Below are 21,155 nucleotides of genomic sequence, written 5' to 3'. Positions count from 1 at the left end.
TGATCCCATGATGTCATTTCAAGGAATGTGTCCTAACGGATGTATTTAGAAAAGTATGCAAATGTTTACATATAAGGATATTTATTACTACATTATCTGTAATAGAAAAAAAAATCTAGGAAAGCCCTAAATATCCCATCAATAGGGAAGCAGTATAGCATAGTGGTTAAGGATCACCTGGATTCAAATCCCATCTCCATAATTTACTATGTGATCGTGGACAAATTATCTCACTGTGCTGTTTTCTTACCCATCTGTAAAGTGAAGCTAGTAACAAAATTTACTCCACTGGGTTGTGACAGTATTTAGAACAGTGCCTAATCCATAGTATATGCTCAATACATTTTAGTTATCATTATTGATAGGGAATTGGGATACATTTTTGTAGAGGCACACGACGGAATACTAGGCAGCTTTTTAAAAAAGACAGCTTTATGCACTACTTAACCAGAAGGCAGTCTGTTGCTGACTCATTCTGTCTCCCTCCCTCCAATGCCCCCCAAAATATGTAGCTAGAGAGGGGCTAAATTTGGTGCATATATGTTGAAGAACAGAGAGTAAATTGGGGGGGCTCTGGTGGAAAAGAGTAAATTTTGAGGGTTTGCAGGGGAAGGAAGGTGAGAGGCTTTGCGGCAACATGGAGGGTGAGAAGAGAAAAGACCAGCCAACTTTTCTTTTTTTTTTAAAGCAAAGAAAACTTATGTTTATTAAAATGTTTGTTAGGTGATACACACTTTGCTGCCAATTTGACATGAGTAAATAATTCCATTTAGTCCTCAGGGTAACCCTAAGGGGTGGGTGTTCTTGCTGGTTGACCACAAAATCATAGAGGTGAAGCGGGTTGGTTAAGTCACACATGAGGCTTGACCAGGATCTGTGAAACTCCAAACCTGTATTAGTTCATGACTTCGAGATACTTTTCTCAACTCGATGCTCTTCATTTAAATGTCCTCTCTAGGTGAGGAGGCACATCCATCAGTGCTTCCAAATAAAGCATAAGTTCCTTCATGAAGCAAACCACACTGTCTGGCATCTACAAACCTTTACGGCACCATTTTGTCAGAGCCGCTGTTTTCCCAAAAGGGCATGCTTTCTCAGATCTCTGCGTCCTTGCTTGCTGTGCTCCTTCTGTCCACTTGGCTTACTCCTACTCAACCCACAAGACTCCTCACAGTAAGCACTTCCTCTTGAAAGCCTTCCCTGATAGCTCTTGACACCCTCCCTGTCAGGGCTGTCATGAAGGTGCCTTCTCTGCTGTTCCCAGAGCACCTTGTTCTTGTTCTGTCACAGCACTTGCACATAGATGCAATCATCAGTGACTTGTCTGTCTTTGCCACTGATGACCGGGTCTATCTCCAGCACCTGTACAGTCCTCAACCCATGATAGTTGCTCAATTAACCTACAGGAACTGGGGATGGATATTATCCCTAGTTATCGCTCTTGAGCTTTTTTTTTTTTTTTTTGAAGTATAGTTGATTTACAATATTCTGTTAGTTTCAGGTGTAAAACAAAGTGATTTGGTTATACATATATATTATGTATATATCTATATTCTTTTTTTATTCTTTTCCATTATAGTTTATTACAAGATATTGAATATAGTTCCTTGTGCTATACAGTAAGTCTTTGCTGTTTATTTGTTGTATATATGGTAGTCTGCATCTGTTAATCCCCTACTCCCAATTTATCCGTTCCCTCCTCACTCCCCTCTGGTAACTATAAGTTTTTCTTTGGCCGTGAGTCTGTTTCTGTTTTGTAAATAAGCTCATTTGTACTATTTTTTAGATTCCACATATCAGTGATATCATATGATATTTGTCTTTCTCTGTCTCGCTTACTTCACTTAGTATGATAATCTCTAGGTCCATCCATGTTGCTGCAAATGACCAGCTAACGCTTTTGATGTATTAGTTTGGTGGGTGGGTTCAGGGGAGAAAAGGGACCAGGGAAAGAATTATGGGCCCTATAGGAAACTGAGATCTGGTGGTCTTTTTGGCCATTAAATGCATACATGTATTCTACTGCAACAAGAACTCTAGCAGAGACAATAATTTCTCAACCGTTTATTGTGTGGTAAGCATGCTAAGTCAGGAGTGAGTCAACACTGCTCTCTGGGAGGTGCTTGCCAGGGAAAAGGAATGACTTCCTGGGCTGCAGGGCCGATTTAGGAAAATTCCTTGCACAGCGCCCTAATCAGTACCTTGGTGCCTGGGAAAAATTAACTTATTCCCAGGGGTGAGCAGTTGACTTGCTCCACTCAAGCTTGAGGATTAGGCATTATAATTTGAGTTAACATCACAATGTTCAAATTTAAAAACTGAGCAGGCACAGTCCTTGCCTAGTAGCTTAGTTGTAAAGCTATTAAAGATAATAGCAGGTTGGTGTATTAGTAGCATAGAAGCTCCTAATAATCTCTTTGGTAGTTTGCCTAGCAGAAATGTCTCTGACCCCTTTTAGGGTGGTTTCTGTTTTCCTTCTGAAAACTGCTTTTCTTGCACAGGGACTTAATGAATTAACTCACAAAACATGAAATGGAAGAACCAATTCCAATCAAAAAGATCTTAGTGGAATAAGATGTAGACTATCAAAGAATCAAACAAGTTATTTAAAAAGATTAGGTATCTCTTTTCTGGCAATCAATAGATTTATACAGGGTACCACACTTTCCTGAAACCACTCCCTTACAAAATATTTATCCTAATATTCCAGTTTTGGATGAGAATCTGAGAATCGTTCTGGTTTAAACAAAGGGCAATATATTTTGTATGCTGAGTCACAATGAAGGAAAGGTACAGATTACATGAGATGACAATGACAAATGTGAACCTGTAGAAAATGAGCCTCATATATGACTGGGAACGACGTGAGAGGAGAAGTATTAGCTAAGAACATGAGAGACAAACCACTAGAGATATAAAGAGTGGAAGAAGTGAGGAGCAAATCCCACCTCTTATGGAACAAGAGGTTTTAAGAGAGATGGACACCTGCATTTGACTAGAAAGTGAAGGGTAAACATAGGGGAGGGCACCGGTCACAGAGTAAAGACATACGCAAGTTACTGAGGAACAACCCCAAATTCCCAAGGGAATGCTGCTGCCCCTCACTCCTCATTCCCTCTGGGTTTGCAGATACAAAACAAGCTCCATCCAATGACGGGGTGCAGCTGTTTAGTTGTGGCTACTAAGCAAACCATAAATTTCCACTTTATGCTTTATCGGAATTGTAGTTTGGGGTTTGAGGAGCTATCTGAAGGCTCTATTATGATTTAACTTTATCCACATAACAACACATCTCAGATCAAGACCAGGTTACTTTCAGTCTTCAAAGAAAAAAAGCAAAAACAGGCAAAAAAAATTCTGGCCTTTATTTTTCTTGGCAGGGGAAATTGAGATTAATGAAATTTAGTCATGCTTTACTGCTCCTTTTAGATTTCCAACATTATCCCAGGGCTTTCCAGCAGCAAGGTATATGCTTCTGTTCTAGAACAATGGGACAAGGTCACCCTAATCCTAGGCACATAAGGAAAATCCCCAAGTCTTGGAAGAGTTTAAAGACCTCAACAGACTCAGTTCCTCTCCTAGTTTGCCCATGACTTGCCACCTTTTTTTAATTCAGAAAATAATTTACATTAATAATATACAGTACATTGTCTGGCAGGGGGGTTGCTTACCCTGCTGAAGAATATGGTAAGTCCTGTGAAGTGGAAATGGAATAGAAGATACTGAAAAAGTACACTTGGGGTTCCACTACTGTACTCAAACTGTGATACTAAATATATTACTTGAGGAACATTACTCCATTTGGCCTAGTACTTACCCAATCTGTAGTAACCCAGGGTGGACAATCTGTAGGCAACCTAACAAAGGCTCATTTCCTCCTCTAAATAGCCTTCATCCCCCCAAAAGCATTTCGGTTATAGGTGCCAAGGTTCTTGAGTTATATTTAAAAGCTTAAAGAATTAGAGCCAAAGAGAAGGGCCTGAACTCTATCCTATATATGAGAGGGGACTTACCAACTTTATACTAAATACAAAAGCAGTCGAGTTGTGGTAAGTAATGAGAAAATAGCTATAGATTAATTGGTATATTATAGAAACTTCACTTTATAGTTGATTATAGTCATTTTTTCCTGTGTATCTCCCTCTTCATTACTGCAGTATGTATCACAGGGCCGATGGCAAGAACTAATTGTCCCCCAATACCTATTCTCCCTTTGTGGTGGTTTTAATTATTTGACCCTCCTCCCATCAAGAGGTGGGATGTATGCTTCCTCCCCTTGAATCTGGGTGGGCTCTGAGACTGGCTTGACCAATAAAGTACAGTGAAGTGATGCTATATAACTTCTGAGGTTGTCATATAAAGCCTTGCAGCTTCCTCCTTGGTCTCTAGGAACACTCTTGCTCTTGGAGCCCTGAACCACCCTGTGAGTACAACTGTCCTGAGACTGTTATGCTGAATAGGCCACAGGTAGATGCTCTGTAAGACAATCCCATCTGACCCTGTCCTTCCACCATTCCCGCCCAGGAGCCAAACATGTAAGTGAAAATGCCATCTGGGGACTGAAGGTCCTCCAGCCACAGCTGCTCCAGTTCCCAGCTATTTGAGCCATCCCCAAATATTCTAGTCATCCAGCTGTGACTCCATCTCCCTGTGCCCTTTCTATATTTTGGATCCACGGAATCTTATGAGCATAATAAAATGGTTGTTGTTTTACACCACTAAGTTTTGGGGTGGTTTGTTACATAGCAAAAGATCAACTAGAACACCTCTTAGAATTTCTGTTTTAGTTGAGTAGATGGCTGTCCAGCTGGAAGCTGCATTTCCCAGCATCCTCTCATGCAGGTGAGTGGCTATAAGTCTTGCCTATGGTATGTGAATGGAAGTGATGCAATTTCCAAGTCATGTCAATAAAACATCAGTGCTTGTCCTCCACTTCTTCTCGCTCACTCTTCTTGTTGGCTGAGACATAGTGATAATTGGAGCAGCTACGTATTCACAGATATTGGATCCTACATAGGATCCATAGATATTCTACATGGCTGTCACGGTTTGGATTCCCCAGGTAGCACACTCTGAGCAGAATTCAATGTGCAAAATATTTATGAAGGAGTTCCATGGGGGTCAACACCTGTAAGGGAGAGGAAGAAGGCAGGAGTGGGCGGAGGGAAAAGTTGGGCTGCAATGCAGGTCCAATGACAGCCTCAGCCAGCCCCACAGAACGCTTGAGAGCTAAACAGCCTTTGAGAAGTGTCCTCCATTGGGTCTAGATGGCCAGGCCTTTATACTCCCACGTGAGTCAGTCATTGGATGTGGGTACCCTGGTGTATGCCTTTGCCTGGTTGTAATCATAGTATATTATCTATTACTGCATAACAAAATAACCCAAAATTTCGTGGTTAAAAACAACAAATATTAGCTCATAATTTCTGTGTGTTAGGAATCCAGAAATGTATGGGGTTGCAATTAGGCTGTTGGCTGGGGCTACAGTCACCTCCACTCAATTGGCAGCCAGGATTCAGCTCACTGATTTGGTTACTGGAAGGCCTCTTCCTTACCACATGAGGCCTCTCCATAGGCTGCCTAAGTATCCTCACAACATGGCAGGCAGTGATCTGAGAGGGAGAGAACCAGAGAGCCCAAGACAGAAACCACAGACTGTTTAAAACTTCATCTCAGCAGAGGCATCCCTATTCATTAGAAGTGAATCAGGAAGTCTAGCCCACACGCAAGGAGCGAAGATGACAAAAGGGTGTGAATCCCAGGAGGCAGGATCATTGGGGCCATGTTAGAGGCTGCCAACCACATGTAGTATGCATACAATTTTGCATCCTATTTTTAGTTTCCATCAACTTAAACGTCTTGTTTTGCTATTTTTCATTTAAACAATGTTTTTAAAAATTACAGAAGCAATATATTCTTATTGTAAAAGCCTTCAAATGCTCAAATGTTGTGTTTTTGTTTTTTGTTTTTTGTTTTTTTTTTTGCAGTACACCGCCTCTCACTGCTGTGGCCTCTCCTGTTGTGGAGCACAGGCTCCGGACGTGCAGGCTCAGTGGCCATGGCTCATGGGCCCAGCCGCTCCGCGGCACGTAGGATCTTCCTGGACCGGGGCACGAACCCATGTCCCCGGCATCGGCAGGCGAACTCTCAACCACTGCGCCACCAGGGAAGCCCTAAATGCTCAAATGATAGACGCATACAATCCTTTTCTTTATGCTATTCCTCAGACTAGTTGAACTACCTAGAGGTAAACACAATTGTTTTTTTTTTTTTTTGCATCTGCTGAGATACTTTTCATATATGTATTTCTCTTTGTAGTCCTAATACTTAATATTGTATTCACACACAGCAGATACTCTGCAAATCTTTAATAAATGTTGGAGCTGAGTTTCAGGCTTTGAGATGTCACTGAATTGGGAGTCGGAAGGGCTGGTTCAAATCACAGGATCTATTCCCTCATTTACTCCTTATTCTCCTTGGCCTCCATTTCCATAATTACCAAATGTATGTGTGATACTAGATTTTTTTCTACAGTCCTTTTCAGATCTGAAATTATATGCGTCTAAGAAGGAAATTAGGGACTTCCCTGGTGGTCCAGTGGTTAAGACTCCGTGCTTCCACTGTAGGGAGCATGGGTTCCATCCCTGGTCGGGGAACTGAGATCCTGCATGCCGTGCAGCATGGCCAAAAAGAAATAAGAAGGAAATTGTTATTCATCTCATGATCTCTTTATATACCAATTCAAATTAAATATTGTAAACTAATTACTAGTTCTAGACTGTACATTTTACCCTATTTTTCAATATCAACATATGCTTTTCAGTGTAAGTTATTTTAAAAAAATTAAGATGTCAATGATTTTGAATATCAATCATAGTTTGAATATCAGTCATAGGTAAGTCTTTAAACTTTAAAATTTTTCAGTAATAAAAACCATAAAACACTTTAAGCAAAAGGGTATTTGGCTCTGAGATCTTTGTTCTCTTACAATCTAGATCTGAGGTCTAATCAAATTTATCATCAACATTCTTGTCTCTTGGGCTAAATGAAATAAGCTAACATACTGTGCAACTGTTAAGACATTTTAAAATACTGGTTATTAGAAAATTATTTGGGGATTACTGTTTTATCTTTTTATAAAAGGTGGCCATATATGTATACACACATACCTTTTTGGTTCCAAAATGTCTTTATCAAGGTTCATTTTTTTCACATGTACTTGTTTCCAAAAGTTGGGTCAATCACAAACCTAAGGTCTAGCTATGCTAAGGTAGGATTAACCTTACAAAATGTCTAAAAAATTGTCATACTCATGCGTGTCATTTATTTCTACTTGAACTATTCCCCAGCCACACTGGGCCTTTGGTAACAGGGGTTTGTAATCACTTTGCTAGTGACATTTTAACAGTGGTCATGAATGACATTGTTAACATTAAAAAAAAAAAACCACCTCTTACCACTGCTTTCGTTGCTAAGCTGCTTTAGTTCTTCTCCCTGTGGGAGCCTGAATCCTGGTGGGGTAATTTGTTCCAGCAACAATAAAGCTGACAGTTTATATTAGCCAAAGGTTCATGTTGGCAAAAGAATTCACCTGTCCCCTTTTATGCACATCAATAGCTCTTACCCTCCTTCAGTACCCTTTTTTTTTTTTTTTTTCTTCAGTACCCTTTCTATCACCAGCATATAGTTTTCCCTCTTCTGATTGCATTGTTTTTTGTTTTTGCTTTCAGAAGTAGTCTCTTTTAAGGGTTAAAATCCAACAGACTCAGTAAATCTTACTGTGACTAGTAAAAATTCCATCAAAATATGCAGAGCTAGGGGCTTCCCTGGTGGCGCAGTGGTTGAGAGTCCGCCTGCCGATGCAGGGGACGCGGGTTCGTGCCCCGGACCGGGAAGATCCCACATGCCGCGGAGCGGCTGGGCCCGTGAGCCATGGCCGCTGGGCCTGCGCGTCCGGAGCCTGTGCCCCGCAACGGGAGAGGCCACAACAGTGAGAGGCCCGCATACCGCAAAAAAAAAAAAAAAAAAAAAAATGCAGAGCTCTGCATAATAAATTAATCTTCACAATCCTGGTGGACAGTTTGTAGTAGCAGTATTCTGTTACTTAGGTTGACCTTGGACAAGTCATTTAATTCTCAAGTCTTAGGAAAGAAATACATTTCTTTAGGAAAACAGAAGCTAGAGGTTATATTAGGCATGACTTTCCCTCACAATCAATGGAATTGCGTTTTGTACTCAATTCACTTAGAAGGGGGACTTCAAGGGCTCCCATGGATGGTTAGTTGCAACCTCCTGAAACATCCCGCAAAGTTCTGAACACACATTTTCCTATTATGATGGTTCTCAGTCCCTAAGCACACTGAGCATTCACTGTGTCAGGAAATAGGCCAAGCAAGTTTTAGAGGCTTTCTGACTTGCTCCTCATAACAACCCTATAAGGTTGGAGGTAGGTACAATTATTAGAACATTTATCCTCATTTTACAGATGAAGAAATAGTTAAATTTTTCCAAGTAATATTTCCAAAGTTGAACAAGATCTGTCTGACCTGGCAAGAAACAGTGTTTAAGCAACTCAGCACCAAACAATAATAAATTATTGTATACTGAGTATTGTTAACAAGGTATAATACTTTTTATTGATGTATTCATTATAATACAATTCACAATAAATTTGGGGGGCATTCTGTATGAAGTTTAGGCTTTAAAATTTTTCCTGTATATCTATTCAATTCTTATAGTGGTCCACAAGGTTTTTTGAGGCAAAATGGGACAGTAAAAACTATCTCTAATTAAACATTTTTGCCTTTAGTCTTTAACTGGGTAACAATGGGCAAGTTATTTGATACTTCTTGGGTCTTAATACCGATTGTTAGCAGGGTTTTGCGAAAATTAGACACAATGTACTTAAAGCTTTAATGGCACGTATTAGAATATCTTTTCTAAATGGTATTATTTATTATTCCAGGGTCTTCCGTCTTCACCTAAAAGGACTTGGCCTTGATCCTTTGTAGATTTCTCATTGTTGACTCCCTCGTTGCTTAGAATCAAAATTACATCAGCTGTTATTCTTCTCATCTATATGTATTTTTCTTCTATCTGGGTCTCTTCTTCAGAAAGTCTTGCAACCATCTTCAATGTTTATGGTCACAATAACCTTAATATTTAGCATTAAGTGACTAATAGGCGCCCATGGGACAGACTTTCATGTTTACTTTACCTAAAAACCAACATATTTTATTGAGTACTACTTAGCCCAAACAAGGTATTCTTTACAGAATTCCAAGTTCGACACATGCTGCCTAGATGGCAGTCCTAGGATCCTGGACCATCTTAGTTATATATCACCTTTTCTCCATTTGAATGCAATATTCCCTCACCAAGAATCCTATGAAGTCTACACTCATTCATTGAAGAGTACTGTGCAAAACACAAAACTGAAAGTGTTTGCCCCCTTGAGGTCAGCAACAGTGCTAAGGGATAAAGAAGGTAGAGAGAGATAAGAAGTTTGTATTAAATTCAAAGACTTTCAGCAAGAATTTATACAATTTGTACAATTTCAGGCAACTGAGAATTTTAAGCAAAGTACTTTAAGCAAAGTATACAACTTCATGACTGAAGTGAATAAAATAATTCTGAAAAAACTGTTACAGGTGACAAATTTTGTACAACTTTTGAAGATAAAGTACTGGTGACATACTATAGTCTAAAATTTTTATCCTCTGTTATATCAGTAAAATCGCAACCTATAGTTGGGCTAAGTCTTTGATGAAAGCAAAAAGGAATAAGGATTACAAAACAAAGGATTCTGAACATAGATTTTGAAAACAAATTAATATAGCATTAGATTATCTCCTAGATTAATTGTAAATTTTTAATTTTTTTTGACAATTGAAAATTATGAGAGCTGTTTTGTATTTTATTACTGGAATAATTTAGTTGACTTAATACTACAGACGGTGTTAATAAATATGGAACATCAATGAGGACCTAAATTATGTCTCTTGAAACCTCCCTCATTCCCAGGGTGTATGTGTGTGCAACCTATTATACAAAGAAAAATATCCCATAAATCACCATGACATTATATAAACAGATTCAAGAGAAAACAGAAAAATGTGTTATCCATTAAGCTTCTCAATACTGATTCTTAGACGTAACAACCTATGGAATCTGTACTAATGGGAGGAAATTATGTGCAGCAGTTAAGAACAATGGGCTTTGAAGTCAGAGAACCAGGCTTGATTCTATGACTCTTTTGCTGTGGCCTTGGGCAAGCTACCCAATATCCATGGGCTTTAGTTTCTTCACCTGTAAAATGAAATACTGGCTGACAGGGATGTAAAAGGACAAAACAATATAATGTATGTAAAGCCAGAGTGCTTAGTATGTAGAAAATCCTGAATAATCATTAGCCTTCATTATTATGATTATTATTAGCGCTGTCCAAGATATACATCTGATGTATGATTATATTATATATATTTTCTATTTACCCAGCTTCACAGAATACTTAAATCTTTTCTTTAGCACTAGAAAAAAATAGGTCCTAATGGAGCTATTATTTCATCCATTTTACAAACATAAGTGATCAATGAAGATAAACAAAAATTCATATTTTAAGGATTTTCTTTTTTATGTCACAAAGATTATCAGTGCTTTTACATGAAAGGGCATCTATACATGTTTATTAAACTATTTAACGTTTACACGCAATACATAAATGTTTGGAAACCTCAAAGTTCTTTGACAATTGCAATATCGTTTTCAAATAAAGCATGGTATAACCTTAAATATTACATTATTTAGATTATTTTTTAGAGAGATACACCTCTAAGAGATCATGCCAACGTAACTGTCCTTTAACTAACTGGGTGCTAGGAGATGTTTCAGCATATGGATGGTTCCTCTACTGCATGGGCACCCTCTGTGACAGCTTTGACACATTTAGCCATTGTCTGTGAGGCTCTGCTAATTGAATCTGAAAGATATCAAGAAAATGTGCGTTTTGATAACACAACTTCAAAAGAAGCACACAGTAAAACTTTCCTGTTGCACATATTCAGGAACAACAACAACAAAAAAGACTAGAAGACTCTATGTAACTATACATAAACATTGTAAAATCAATAATTTCAGAAGATAAGCCCCTTAATAGCTAAATGCTTTTAATAAGCACTCCTAGGAATGATTAAATAATTATACACAGCCATACAAAGGGCCAGTATGCAACCATTAAAAATATTATAGAAAAGTATTAAAGATAGGAAAAGAATGTGCAATATACCATTACTGAAAAAAGGTTACAGAACAGTGTACTAAAATCCATGAATTCACTTTACGGGTGAATTTTATGTATGTGAATATTTCAATAAAGCTGTCCAAACCCTCTCTCCCAGAGTAAATAAGTAATCTCATTTTTAGTTTAAATATATTAATATATGTGTATATCCCTGGATGACTGGCCAAAATGTTAAACATAGTTATTTCTGGGTAGTTGGATCATAGTGATTTTTCCTTGCTCTTGTGGGCTTAGGTATGTATTCTACAATGAACGTAACTTTTATAAAACAACTGAAAAAAACCTATTAAAAATAATCTGAGGGCTTCCCTGGTGGCGCAGTGGTTGAGAGTCCGCCTGCCGATGCTAGGGGACACGGGTTCGTGCCCCGGTCTGGGAGGTTCCCACATGCTGCGGAGCGGCTGGGCCCATGAGCCATGGCCGCTGAGCCTGTGCATCCAGAGCCTGTGCTCCGCAATGCGAGAGGCCACAACAGTGAGAGGCCCGCGTACAGCAAAAATAATAATAACAATAATAATAATCTTAGGGCTTCCCTGGTGGCACAGTGGTTAAGAATCCGCTTGCCAATGCAGGGGACACGGGTTCAAGCCCTGGTCCGGGAAGATCCCACATGCCGTGGAACAACTAAGCCCGTGTGCCACAACTACTGAGCCTGTGCTCTAGAGCCCATGAGCTGCAAATACTGAGCCTGCGTGACACAACTGAAGCCTGTGCACCTAGAGTCCATGCTTTGCAACAAGAGAAGCCACCACAATGACAAGCCCGCACACCTCAAAGAAGAGTAGCCCCCGCTCATCGCAACTAGAGGAAGCCTGCATGCGGCAACAAAGACTCAATACAGTCAAAAATAAATAAATAAAAATTTTAAAAAATAATAATCTTAGATACAAACTGCACCAAGAACTTGAAAAATATACTCCTATCTGCTTTCAGACAGAAAATTATTTTAAATTGTCTATCAACTATCTCATAACCTAGATGTTATATCAAGTGTTGTAATATCTGTAGTAAACAAGTTTGTTAGTCTGCATTCCTTAAGCACATTCTTAACAATTTACATCAGAAGCACCATTTAGCATGTTTCACATTTTAGTGTTTTGATTCTTCTACTGTAATTCTCAGAAAAACCTTCACAGATGTTTGTCACTTAGAAAATTCTCCCTAAATTGCTACACAGTAACTCTTCATACAGTAGTAAAATTTTATATTTAAAAATCTGTTAATTCTTGGATTTTCAAACACTATTTACATTTCAGAAAGAAAAATTAGAGTAAAATCAGAAAATATAAAGTTACATTAGTTCTGATATTTGAAAAATCTTCTGAGATTAAAAACATCAAATACTACCACTAGCACGTTGGAATCATAATGCTAAATTAGGTGATTTTACTCCTCTCTACCTTTCATGTTTGGCAGTCATGCTGACAACTGCGTACCTGTCATGTAGAAGTCTTTTATTGTTAGCTGAGGTGGAACAAGTGGATCAGCAAGAAGGTGTTGGTTCACTAGCTGCAAAAAGAGAGTAAGAGATCAATAATAATAGTATTGAAAATTAGTACTGTTACACCAGAGGATACATTATTATGAAAACTGCATATAGGCGTGTTTTTACCTTGGAAAGCTCATTTGCTTGCTGGAAATAATTAGCTCCTTCGACATCATCATATCGAACAAGATTAGGACAGACTTCTTCCAATCTGTTCCTTACTTGATCCAGAGTATCATATGGAAGAGTCATACCTGCAATCTATAACATAAAAGGTTCCAAAAATTGACATAAACCATTAATACTTAAATATTTCAAATAATACATCATTGCAACTATGGTAAAATAATGCAGTACTACTATGAAAAATATATTGGTGTCCATTTGTATGTATATTAAGCAGGTGGTTAAGTGGGGAATACTACTGTAAATAATTCTTCTAATTCATAAACAGCTGTCAATACATTAGTAATTTGTTTTTAGAAAATACACTGATTATGAAATAAAGAAATGCTTTGCTAAATTTGAATGCTTTGGCTAACCTGCTATTGCTCATATATAAAGTTGATAGACAACTATATATTATTATTTTAAATCTCATGATGCTTCTTTTTATAGTCAAAGAGTTAAAAAGACAAGTCAAAAGTAAAAACACCTATTTCAAATCCCCATTTTTTTTTTTTCGCCCACACCACGTGGCCTGTGGGATCGTAGTTCCCCCACCAGGGATCAAACCCGCGCCCTTGGCAGTGAAAGTGTGGCATCCTAACCACTGGACCTCCAGGGAATTCCCCAAATCCCCATTTTCTGAACACGTTTTTCCTACAGAGATTATTCAAGTCATCTCTGCATTTCAGACGTGCATCTTCCTTGACTTTGAAAATCATTCTGACAAGCTAACATGTCAAACATTCCATTAGCAGCATCACTAAGGACAAATACCTCAGAAAGGGCTCTTATAATTTTCCAGTCTTCTCTTGCCAAGCCAGGAGGTGTCACTGCTACTTTAGTCTGCTGAGCTCGGCCCTCAGTATTGACATAAGTAGCAGACTTCTCTGTGTAAGCAGCGCCGGGGAGAATAACATCCGCTATAGGAGCTCCAACATCACCATGATGTCCTGTGAAAAGATGGAAAATGGCAAACCACATTTTAGCACAAAGCTGATTAGGTATTATACATGAACACAGTATATATACTTTTAAAATTACATTTTTATAATTATAAGTGTTTTAAAAATTAAAACAATATAGTATTGAAGTATTTGGAATAAAAATTAAAGCCCACTTTGCCCACAGTTAAACTCCCTTCCCAAAGAAAACTATTGTGAAAGCATTTGGTATGTGTCTTCCCAGATTAATTTTTGCAAATACACAAATACGTATAACAGCATAAACACACATATTATGGGCAACTAGGTGTATCATTTCTCTTGATCATTATAAAGTGGAAATGCTCAGATGTATGTTAGTGGAATTTGGTAAAGTAAACTGAAATGGTGGAGGAACAAAAAGTGTCACGAGTATGACATACAGGAGTGTGATTAAGAGCATAAACAGAAGATTACAGAAAATAGTATGCTGAAAGACTATCACTCATTAAAAGTTTAACAGAAGTGTTGGAAGAAAAAAGAAACTTTAGTTAATTGAAAGAAAAGCCAATGTACATGTTTGCATATGTACATATTTGCATATGCATAGAAGTACATATGAACTGTGCATCTATCTAGACCATCATCAATGATTATCTCTGGATAGAACTAGGACAGGATTTTAGTTTATGCATTTTAGTTTAACTTTATTAAACTAAAGATACGAAATATTACATAATGCTTTTTATGTGGCATGGCAATAAAAAGCCTAGTATAAGTGTATGGTGTTTGTGTTAAATGAAGTGAAAAGTTATATAATACTTTTCTCTATAAAATATCCAGGAATACTCGACTCCATTTATTCCAAAGAGGCTTGATTACATTTGCAATGAGTTAGAGTTCAAGAAAATGAGTCAAACACAAAAAAACCAAAGGAGTGCTATTAAATATAATTCATTAAGTGTCTTATGACACAGGACTCGTGATTTTCTAACTTTTACACTGTTTATATATATAAAAAAGCTTCCCCTTGATTATATAATAACACTAAATATTCTGTGAAAAACTGAATTTAATGTTACATAATATTTCATAATTTAAATTACTATTACTGGGGGCATTTAGGTTTCTTCTAATTATTTGTTATTAAAAAACATGAGGTGGGGCTTCCCTGGTGGCGCAGTGGTTGACAGTCCATCTGCCGATGCAGGGGACACGGGTTCGTGCCCCGGTCTGGGAAGATCCCACATGCCGTGGAGCGGCTAGGCCCGTGAGCCATGTCCACTGAGCCTGCGTGTCCGGAGCCTGTGCTCCGCAACGGGAGAGGCCACAACAGTGAGAGGCCCGCGTAACGCAAAAACAAAAAAAACAAAAAAAAACCATGAGGTGATAATTCTTAATAGCAATAGCAACTATGTAACTAATAAACCTATTTTTTGTAAACGTATTTTTTTAAATATAAAATCTAAAACTTTTAAATATCTATAAAAATACATATTAACAAATATGTTTTTAAAATTGGTGTGTGTGTAGGGAAATTCTCAAGTGGAAAATATTCAATCCACTAAATATATTGCCATACAGTTCCTAATATACACAATGTACTATTCTCTTCTGTTTCTAGTGCCACAGATGCTACTAACCTTGATAAATAATGAAACAATCCTTTGGCAAATCCTGTCGAGTAATACAACCTCCATCTGCTCCCAGGAGAAACAGCACTTTGGGAGGGTTCTTCCGAATTGCGTCCACCCCAGGTTTATAGCCAAGGTCCAAAGCAGCTACTTGGCTTGCAATCCTGTAAAACAAGTACGAGTTTTTAGCATACTTGTTGTGTTTTCATTATAAAAATTTAAATGTGATTCTTGAAATGATACCTAGTCTCTTTTCTATTCAATGCTGTCAAAGATCTTCCCTCATTGTTTTTACCCATTTGAAATAGATGTCAAAACCAGAAGCAGCTGTCTTTTACTGTTTTAAGAATGGCAAAAAAGTAAATAAGATGCTTAGGACATTGTTTCTTCATGAAGTAATACTTAATGGACTAATTCTGGAAACTTTATGCCAACTGCAATCGTCTTAAGTTGATTTTTTTTTTTTTTTAGTTGATTTTTATTCAATACAGTAAGACTTGATAAGTCAAGCACAGTCATTAGAGAAAAATTAGATGATTTTGAAAACCAAAAGGGAAAAATTTAAACACCACTCATAAAACTAATTCAGAGAAAACTATAATTAGTATACTGTTGTATGTTCTTATGGAATTTTTTCAATTAACATATATTACTATTACAAGCAGATAATAATCTTTTAAAGAAAAAGTTTCAAACTATACTTTGAAAATTTGGGAATCTTTGGTCTAGTTTGCTATTGTTAATTTTCTTATAAGAGATAGTAGCCATTTTGGGGACCTACAGTGAATAAAGCTAGTTGGGTTTTACGTTATTTGGTAAGGGAGGAGGGCAGGTCAAACGAACTCCCACCAGATGCTGCTGCTCTGTCAAACTCTCTAATGGGACAGCAAAAGAATAAAATAGTTTGAAAAAGTTAACAAAAGAAGTGCAAGATTTGTATAATGAAAATTACAAAACAACTCCAAAGGAAATTAAAGACCATAACAAATGGAAAGACATCTATGTTCATGGATCGGAAGACAATATTGTTAAGATGGCAATACTTCCCAAATTGATCTACAGATTTAATGCAATCCCTATCAAAAAATCACAGCTGAATTCCCTTGCAAAAACTGACAAGTTGATCCTAAAATTCACATGGAATGCAAAGGACCAAAATTAACAAAATCTATCTTTTTTTTTTTGTCACTCTGCATGGCTGGCAGGATCCTAGTTCCCTGACCAGGGACTGAACCTGGGTCCACGTCAGTGAATGTGTGGAGTCCCAACCACTGGACTGCCAGGGAGTTCCCAATCAAATCTATCTTAAAAATGAACAAAGTTAGAGAACTCACACTTCCCAAGTTCAATTTCAAAACTTAGCTCCCCCCTGCCGCCCCACCTACACAATATTTTTTTTTAATGTCTCTCATTCTAAGCCTGGATGTCTCTCAAAGATCTGAGCAGAGACTCACGCACTAACTTATGACAGAGCCCACCTCATCTTGGAAAACAAACTAAGTAACCTAAGTTTGCCTCTGTGAGAATGATCAGTAAACAAAAAAAGGATTAAAAGATTCTCCAAGAATTAGAAAATATGCTTTACTCTGAAATAAACTTACTATAAGAAATAAAGACAAGGGACTTTCCTGGTGGTCTAGTGGCTAAGACTCCGAGCTCCCAATGCAGTGGGCCTGGGTTCGACTGTTGGTCAGGGAAATAGATCCCACAAGCCGCAACTAAGAGTTCGCATGCTGCAACTAAAGATCCCACGTGCCGCAACTAAAAGACCCTGCATGCCACAATGAAGATACCGCGTGCTGCAACTAAGACCCAGCACAGCAAAATAAATAAATAAATAAATAGATAGATAAATAGATAAACAAATATCCAAAAAAAAAAAAAAGGGAAAGAAAGAAAAGGTTTTAAAATATCTGTTTCATGTTCTCAACAAGCATTAAAGGGTATGTCCTAATAAAGTACATTGAATTTTCATGAAAAGGAAAACAGGTAAGAATGAAGTGAAATAAAAAACAAGGTTAATCAATTAAAAATTACAAAGATGTCAGTGCGCTCCATAATGAAAACTCACAAATGACAGAGTATAAGAAATTCTACCTAAACATAGAAAAAAAGTGAGAAAAATTAGGAGAAAAAAGATAAGAGATAAAAGTCTGAAGGGCCAACCAACGCATAACAAATAGAAGCTTCTGCATGAGACCAAATAACAATGTAAAAGTAAACCAACGGGCTTCTTCTGAACTTAAAAGGAAAAGCCATATCAAAAATTTCAATTTGAAAATGGAGAGTTCTATGATATTCCCAGGCAGAGGTAATGTCAAATGAATGTCACTCAGTTATATTCTAGTAGAAAATTCTAACATCAAAAAAAAGGAATCCAAAAAAGTAAGTGGACAAAAACACATACATATATAAAATCAGGTTATAATCACAGACAAAACTCAGATTAGATGAGATCTTCTCTAAAACGTGAAAGAAAGGTGAAAAAAATACTGAGTATTAAAGGAAACAACTTGTGATCTTTGTATCTAGCCAAGTGGTCATCTGTGAGAAGGAATCAGAAAGACATTGTTAGACACAGAAATTTTTCTTAAAACGTTATTAAGTACCCATTCAGTAAAAACAAACAAAAAAAATTAATAAAGACATGGATTCAAAAGTGAATTAAAAATAAAAAAATATCTAGTCTCTTTTCTATTCTAAAAATTCTAAAATGCTAAAAATTGTGGCTAGAAAGGATCTAGAGGTGGTCAATGCAAATAAACTATTTTAAAAATATAAAGTTTTTGGGACTTCCCTAGTGGCACAGTGGTTAGGAGTCCGCCTGCCAATGCAGGGGACATGGGTTCAATCCCTGGTCCAGGAGGATCCCACATGCCTTAGAGCAGCTGAGCCTGTGCGCCACAACTACTGAGCCTGTGCTCTAGAGCCCACGAGCCACAACCACTGAGCCCGCGTGCCACAACTACTGAAGCCCGCGCGCCTAGAGCCCATGCTCTGCAACAAGAGAAGCCACCACAATGAGGTGCCTGCACACCTCAACAAAAGAGTAGCCCCCACTCGCCACGACTAGAGAAAGCCCGGGCACAGCAGCGAAGACCCAACACAGCCAAAAATTTTAAAAAAGTCAAAAAAAAAATGTTTACGTGATGAACTACAATGCCAAATTAAACCAATAAGTGGGGAAATACAACACTGAAACTAATGTTTAAGAATGCATTTGAACACTTTTAAATTTAAAAAAGTTTGCTTAGCAAACTTAAAAGTGTTTAGCCTCAATCCTTAAGCAAATTTGAAGATTTGAAAAATACTTAAGGTAGAAAGGATTATGGGAAATTGGAAATTCATTCACTAATGCAAAATGAATTACATGTTAAGACGAAGGAAAGGTTAAAAAAATTATATATATTCATATTATACAGCCATTAATGTTTATGTTTATAAAGAATTTCTAATCATGAGGAAATTCTTGTTTGGTAATGAAAATCAATCAAAATCAGGACACAAAATTGCATACGCAGTATGACTTCAACTATATAACTAAAAAAATATTTATATACACACACAAAGAAACCCAGAACAAAGCACACAAAAACTGCAACAGTAATTATCTACAGATTGTGAACTATGGATAACTTCCATTTTTGTATTCTTTCTTCTCTTTCCAACTTTTCTAAATAAATCTGCACTACTGATATTGTCAGAGAAAAACCTCACTTTATTTGAATTCTCACGTTAGCTTACATTTGTTTTTTTTTTTAATAAATTTATTTATTTTTGGCTGCGTTGGGTCCCCGGTGCTGCGGGCAGGCTCCCTCCAGCCGCGGCGAGCGTGGGCCACTCCCCACCGTGGCGCGCAGGCCTCTCACTGTGGTGCCCCCTCTTCCCCCTCACCCCCACCGCTGCAGAGCATAGGCTCCAGGTGTGCAGGCTTCAGTGGTTGTGGCACATGGGCCCAGCAGCCGCGGCTCGCAGGCTCCAGAGCACAGGCTCAGCAGTTGCAGCACACAGGCTTAGCTGCTTTGCGGCATGTGGGATCTTCCCGGGCCAGGGCCCGAACCCCCGTCCCCTGCATTGGCAGGCAGACTCTCAACCACTGCGCCACCAGGGAAGCCCAGCTTACATTTTTATCATTTAAAAGTCAGAGGACTTATTGCAATTTTTGAACCACAGTATATTAATATGATACAGATTTTTAAGATTTTTTAGCACTTACTGCAATTTGGATATTTTTAATATTATTTACTATCTTGGCTTCTTCTCACACAAAATAAAGGTTTCTATTTCACATCTGCTACTGAGATAATGTCACTAAATGTCGCTAAATATTAAGTTGTTTGTAAATCTAAATGTGACAGTGTACACAAAATATACACAAAATTATAGATTATAAAACAACTACTCGGGCTTCCCTGGTGGCGCAGTGGTTGAGAGTCCGCCTGCCGATGCAGGGGACACGGGTTCGTGCCCCGGTCCGGGAAGATCCCACATGCCACGGAGTGGCTAGGCCCGTGAGCCATGGCCGTTGAGCCTACGCGTCCAGAGCCTGTGCTCCACAACGGGAGAGGCCACAACAGTGAGAGGCCTGCGTACCGCAAAAAAAACAAAAAAAAAAACAACTACTCAACTTACCTATGAAGGATATTCATAACTTTCCAATCACCAGTAACACCACTACTCATCCGAATCTTTTGAGCAATGTTGGAAACAGCTGCAAGAATTGCTGCCCCATCATTTCTTTGGAGGGCAGAACTGCCTAAAACCACCATTGGTTTTTTAGCTTCCTTTAGGACCTTTAAGAAAAAAGAACTTTCATTTAAAAAAACATTAGAAGTGGGAAGGAAATCTAAAAAAGAGAGAATAAATGTGTATGTATAACTGATTCACTTTGCTGTACAGCAGAAACTAACATAACATTGTAAAGCAACTAAACTCCAATAAAAATTAATTAAAAAATAAAATAAAGGGCTTCCCTGGTGGCACAGTGGTTGAGAGTCTGCCTGCCGATGCAGGGGACACGGGTTTGTGCCCTGGTCCGGGAAGATCCCACATGCCGCGGAGCGGCTGGGACCGTGAGCCATGGCCGCTGAGCCTGCGCGTCCGGAGCCTGTGCTCCGCAACGGGAGAGGGGCCACGACAGTGAGAGGCCCGCGTACCGCAAAAAAAAAAAAAAAAAAAGAAATAAAAAGAATTAGCTTTAAAAAATAAAATAAAATAAACAAACATTAGAAGTAACTAAATCTAACCAAATTTGCATCTATAATATGCTGTCCCAAGTTTTAGTTCTAATGTGAATGTCTTAATTTGCTAGTCGACATATGGATATACAAACAACCAGATTTACTCAAAAATCTCTTGCCAATGCTACTGTGAAATAGCTAAACTAGTATCAAATAAAACAGATTTTCAAAAAGGAATCATTGGGAATGCAAACTCTAGCCAAACATCCTTTGGTCAGAATGACTATGGATAGGTCCCAGAAAAAATTGAGGAATGTCCATACAGAGGTTCAGGTGATACTTTGTAACAGGAGAAACCATGCTGAAGTACCATGTCTACTATAGTCCATCTAGTCTCTAAATGCCCCAGGCAGGGAGGAGAAGGTAGGGAAAGCAATGATCACTACATCACAATGCAGAATACCTTAA

The 21,155-nt window shown here is 38.1% G+C and overlaps 1 protein-coding gene across 3 annotated transcripts in view; it reads right to left on the bottom strand.

The window, feature by feature from the left end:
* Positions 1-8,610: 8,610 nt before the first annotated feature.
* NDUFS1 (NADH:ubiquinone oxidoreductase core subunit S1) overlaps positions 8,611-21,155 on the bottom strand; it is a 33,576-nt gene continuing 21,031 nt past the window's right edge. For 2 of the 3 annotated variants that reach the window (XM_032636750.1, XM_032636751.1), the window contains exons 14-19: positions 20,140-20,300; positions 15,517-15,671; positions 13,728-13,903; positions 12,912-13,046; positions 12,736-12,808; positions 9,219-10,978 (exon numbers count right to left, since the gene is read on the bottom strand). In XM_032636750.1, coding sequence (XP_032492641.1) covers positions 10,887-10,978; positions 12,736-12,808; positions 12,912-13,046; positions 13,728-13,903; positions 15,517-15,671; positions 20,140-20,300 — 792 coding nt within the window. In that variant the 3' untranslated portion in view covers positions 9,219-10,886. Of the gene's footprint in view, positions 10,979-12,735; positions 12,809-12,911; positions 13,047-13,727; positions 13,904-15,516; positions 15,672-20,139; positions 20,301-21,155 lie in introns of all 3 variants that reach the window. The other variant, XM_032636749.1, reaches the window with a different exon arrangement.

This window comes from Phocoena sinus, chromosome 7 (genome assembly GCF_008692025.1).
Source record: "Phocoena sinus isolate mPhoSin1 chromosome 7, mPhoSin1.pri, whole genome shotgun sequence".
NCBI classification, from domain to species: Eukaryota; Metazoa; Chordata; class Mammalia; order Artiodactyla; family Phocoenidae; genus Phocoena; species Phocoena sinus.
The sequence above is the reverse complement of the archived record's forward strand: the minus strand, read 5'-3'. Positions and strand labels throughout refer to the sequence as shown.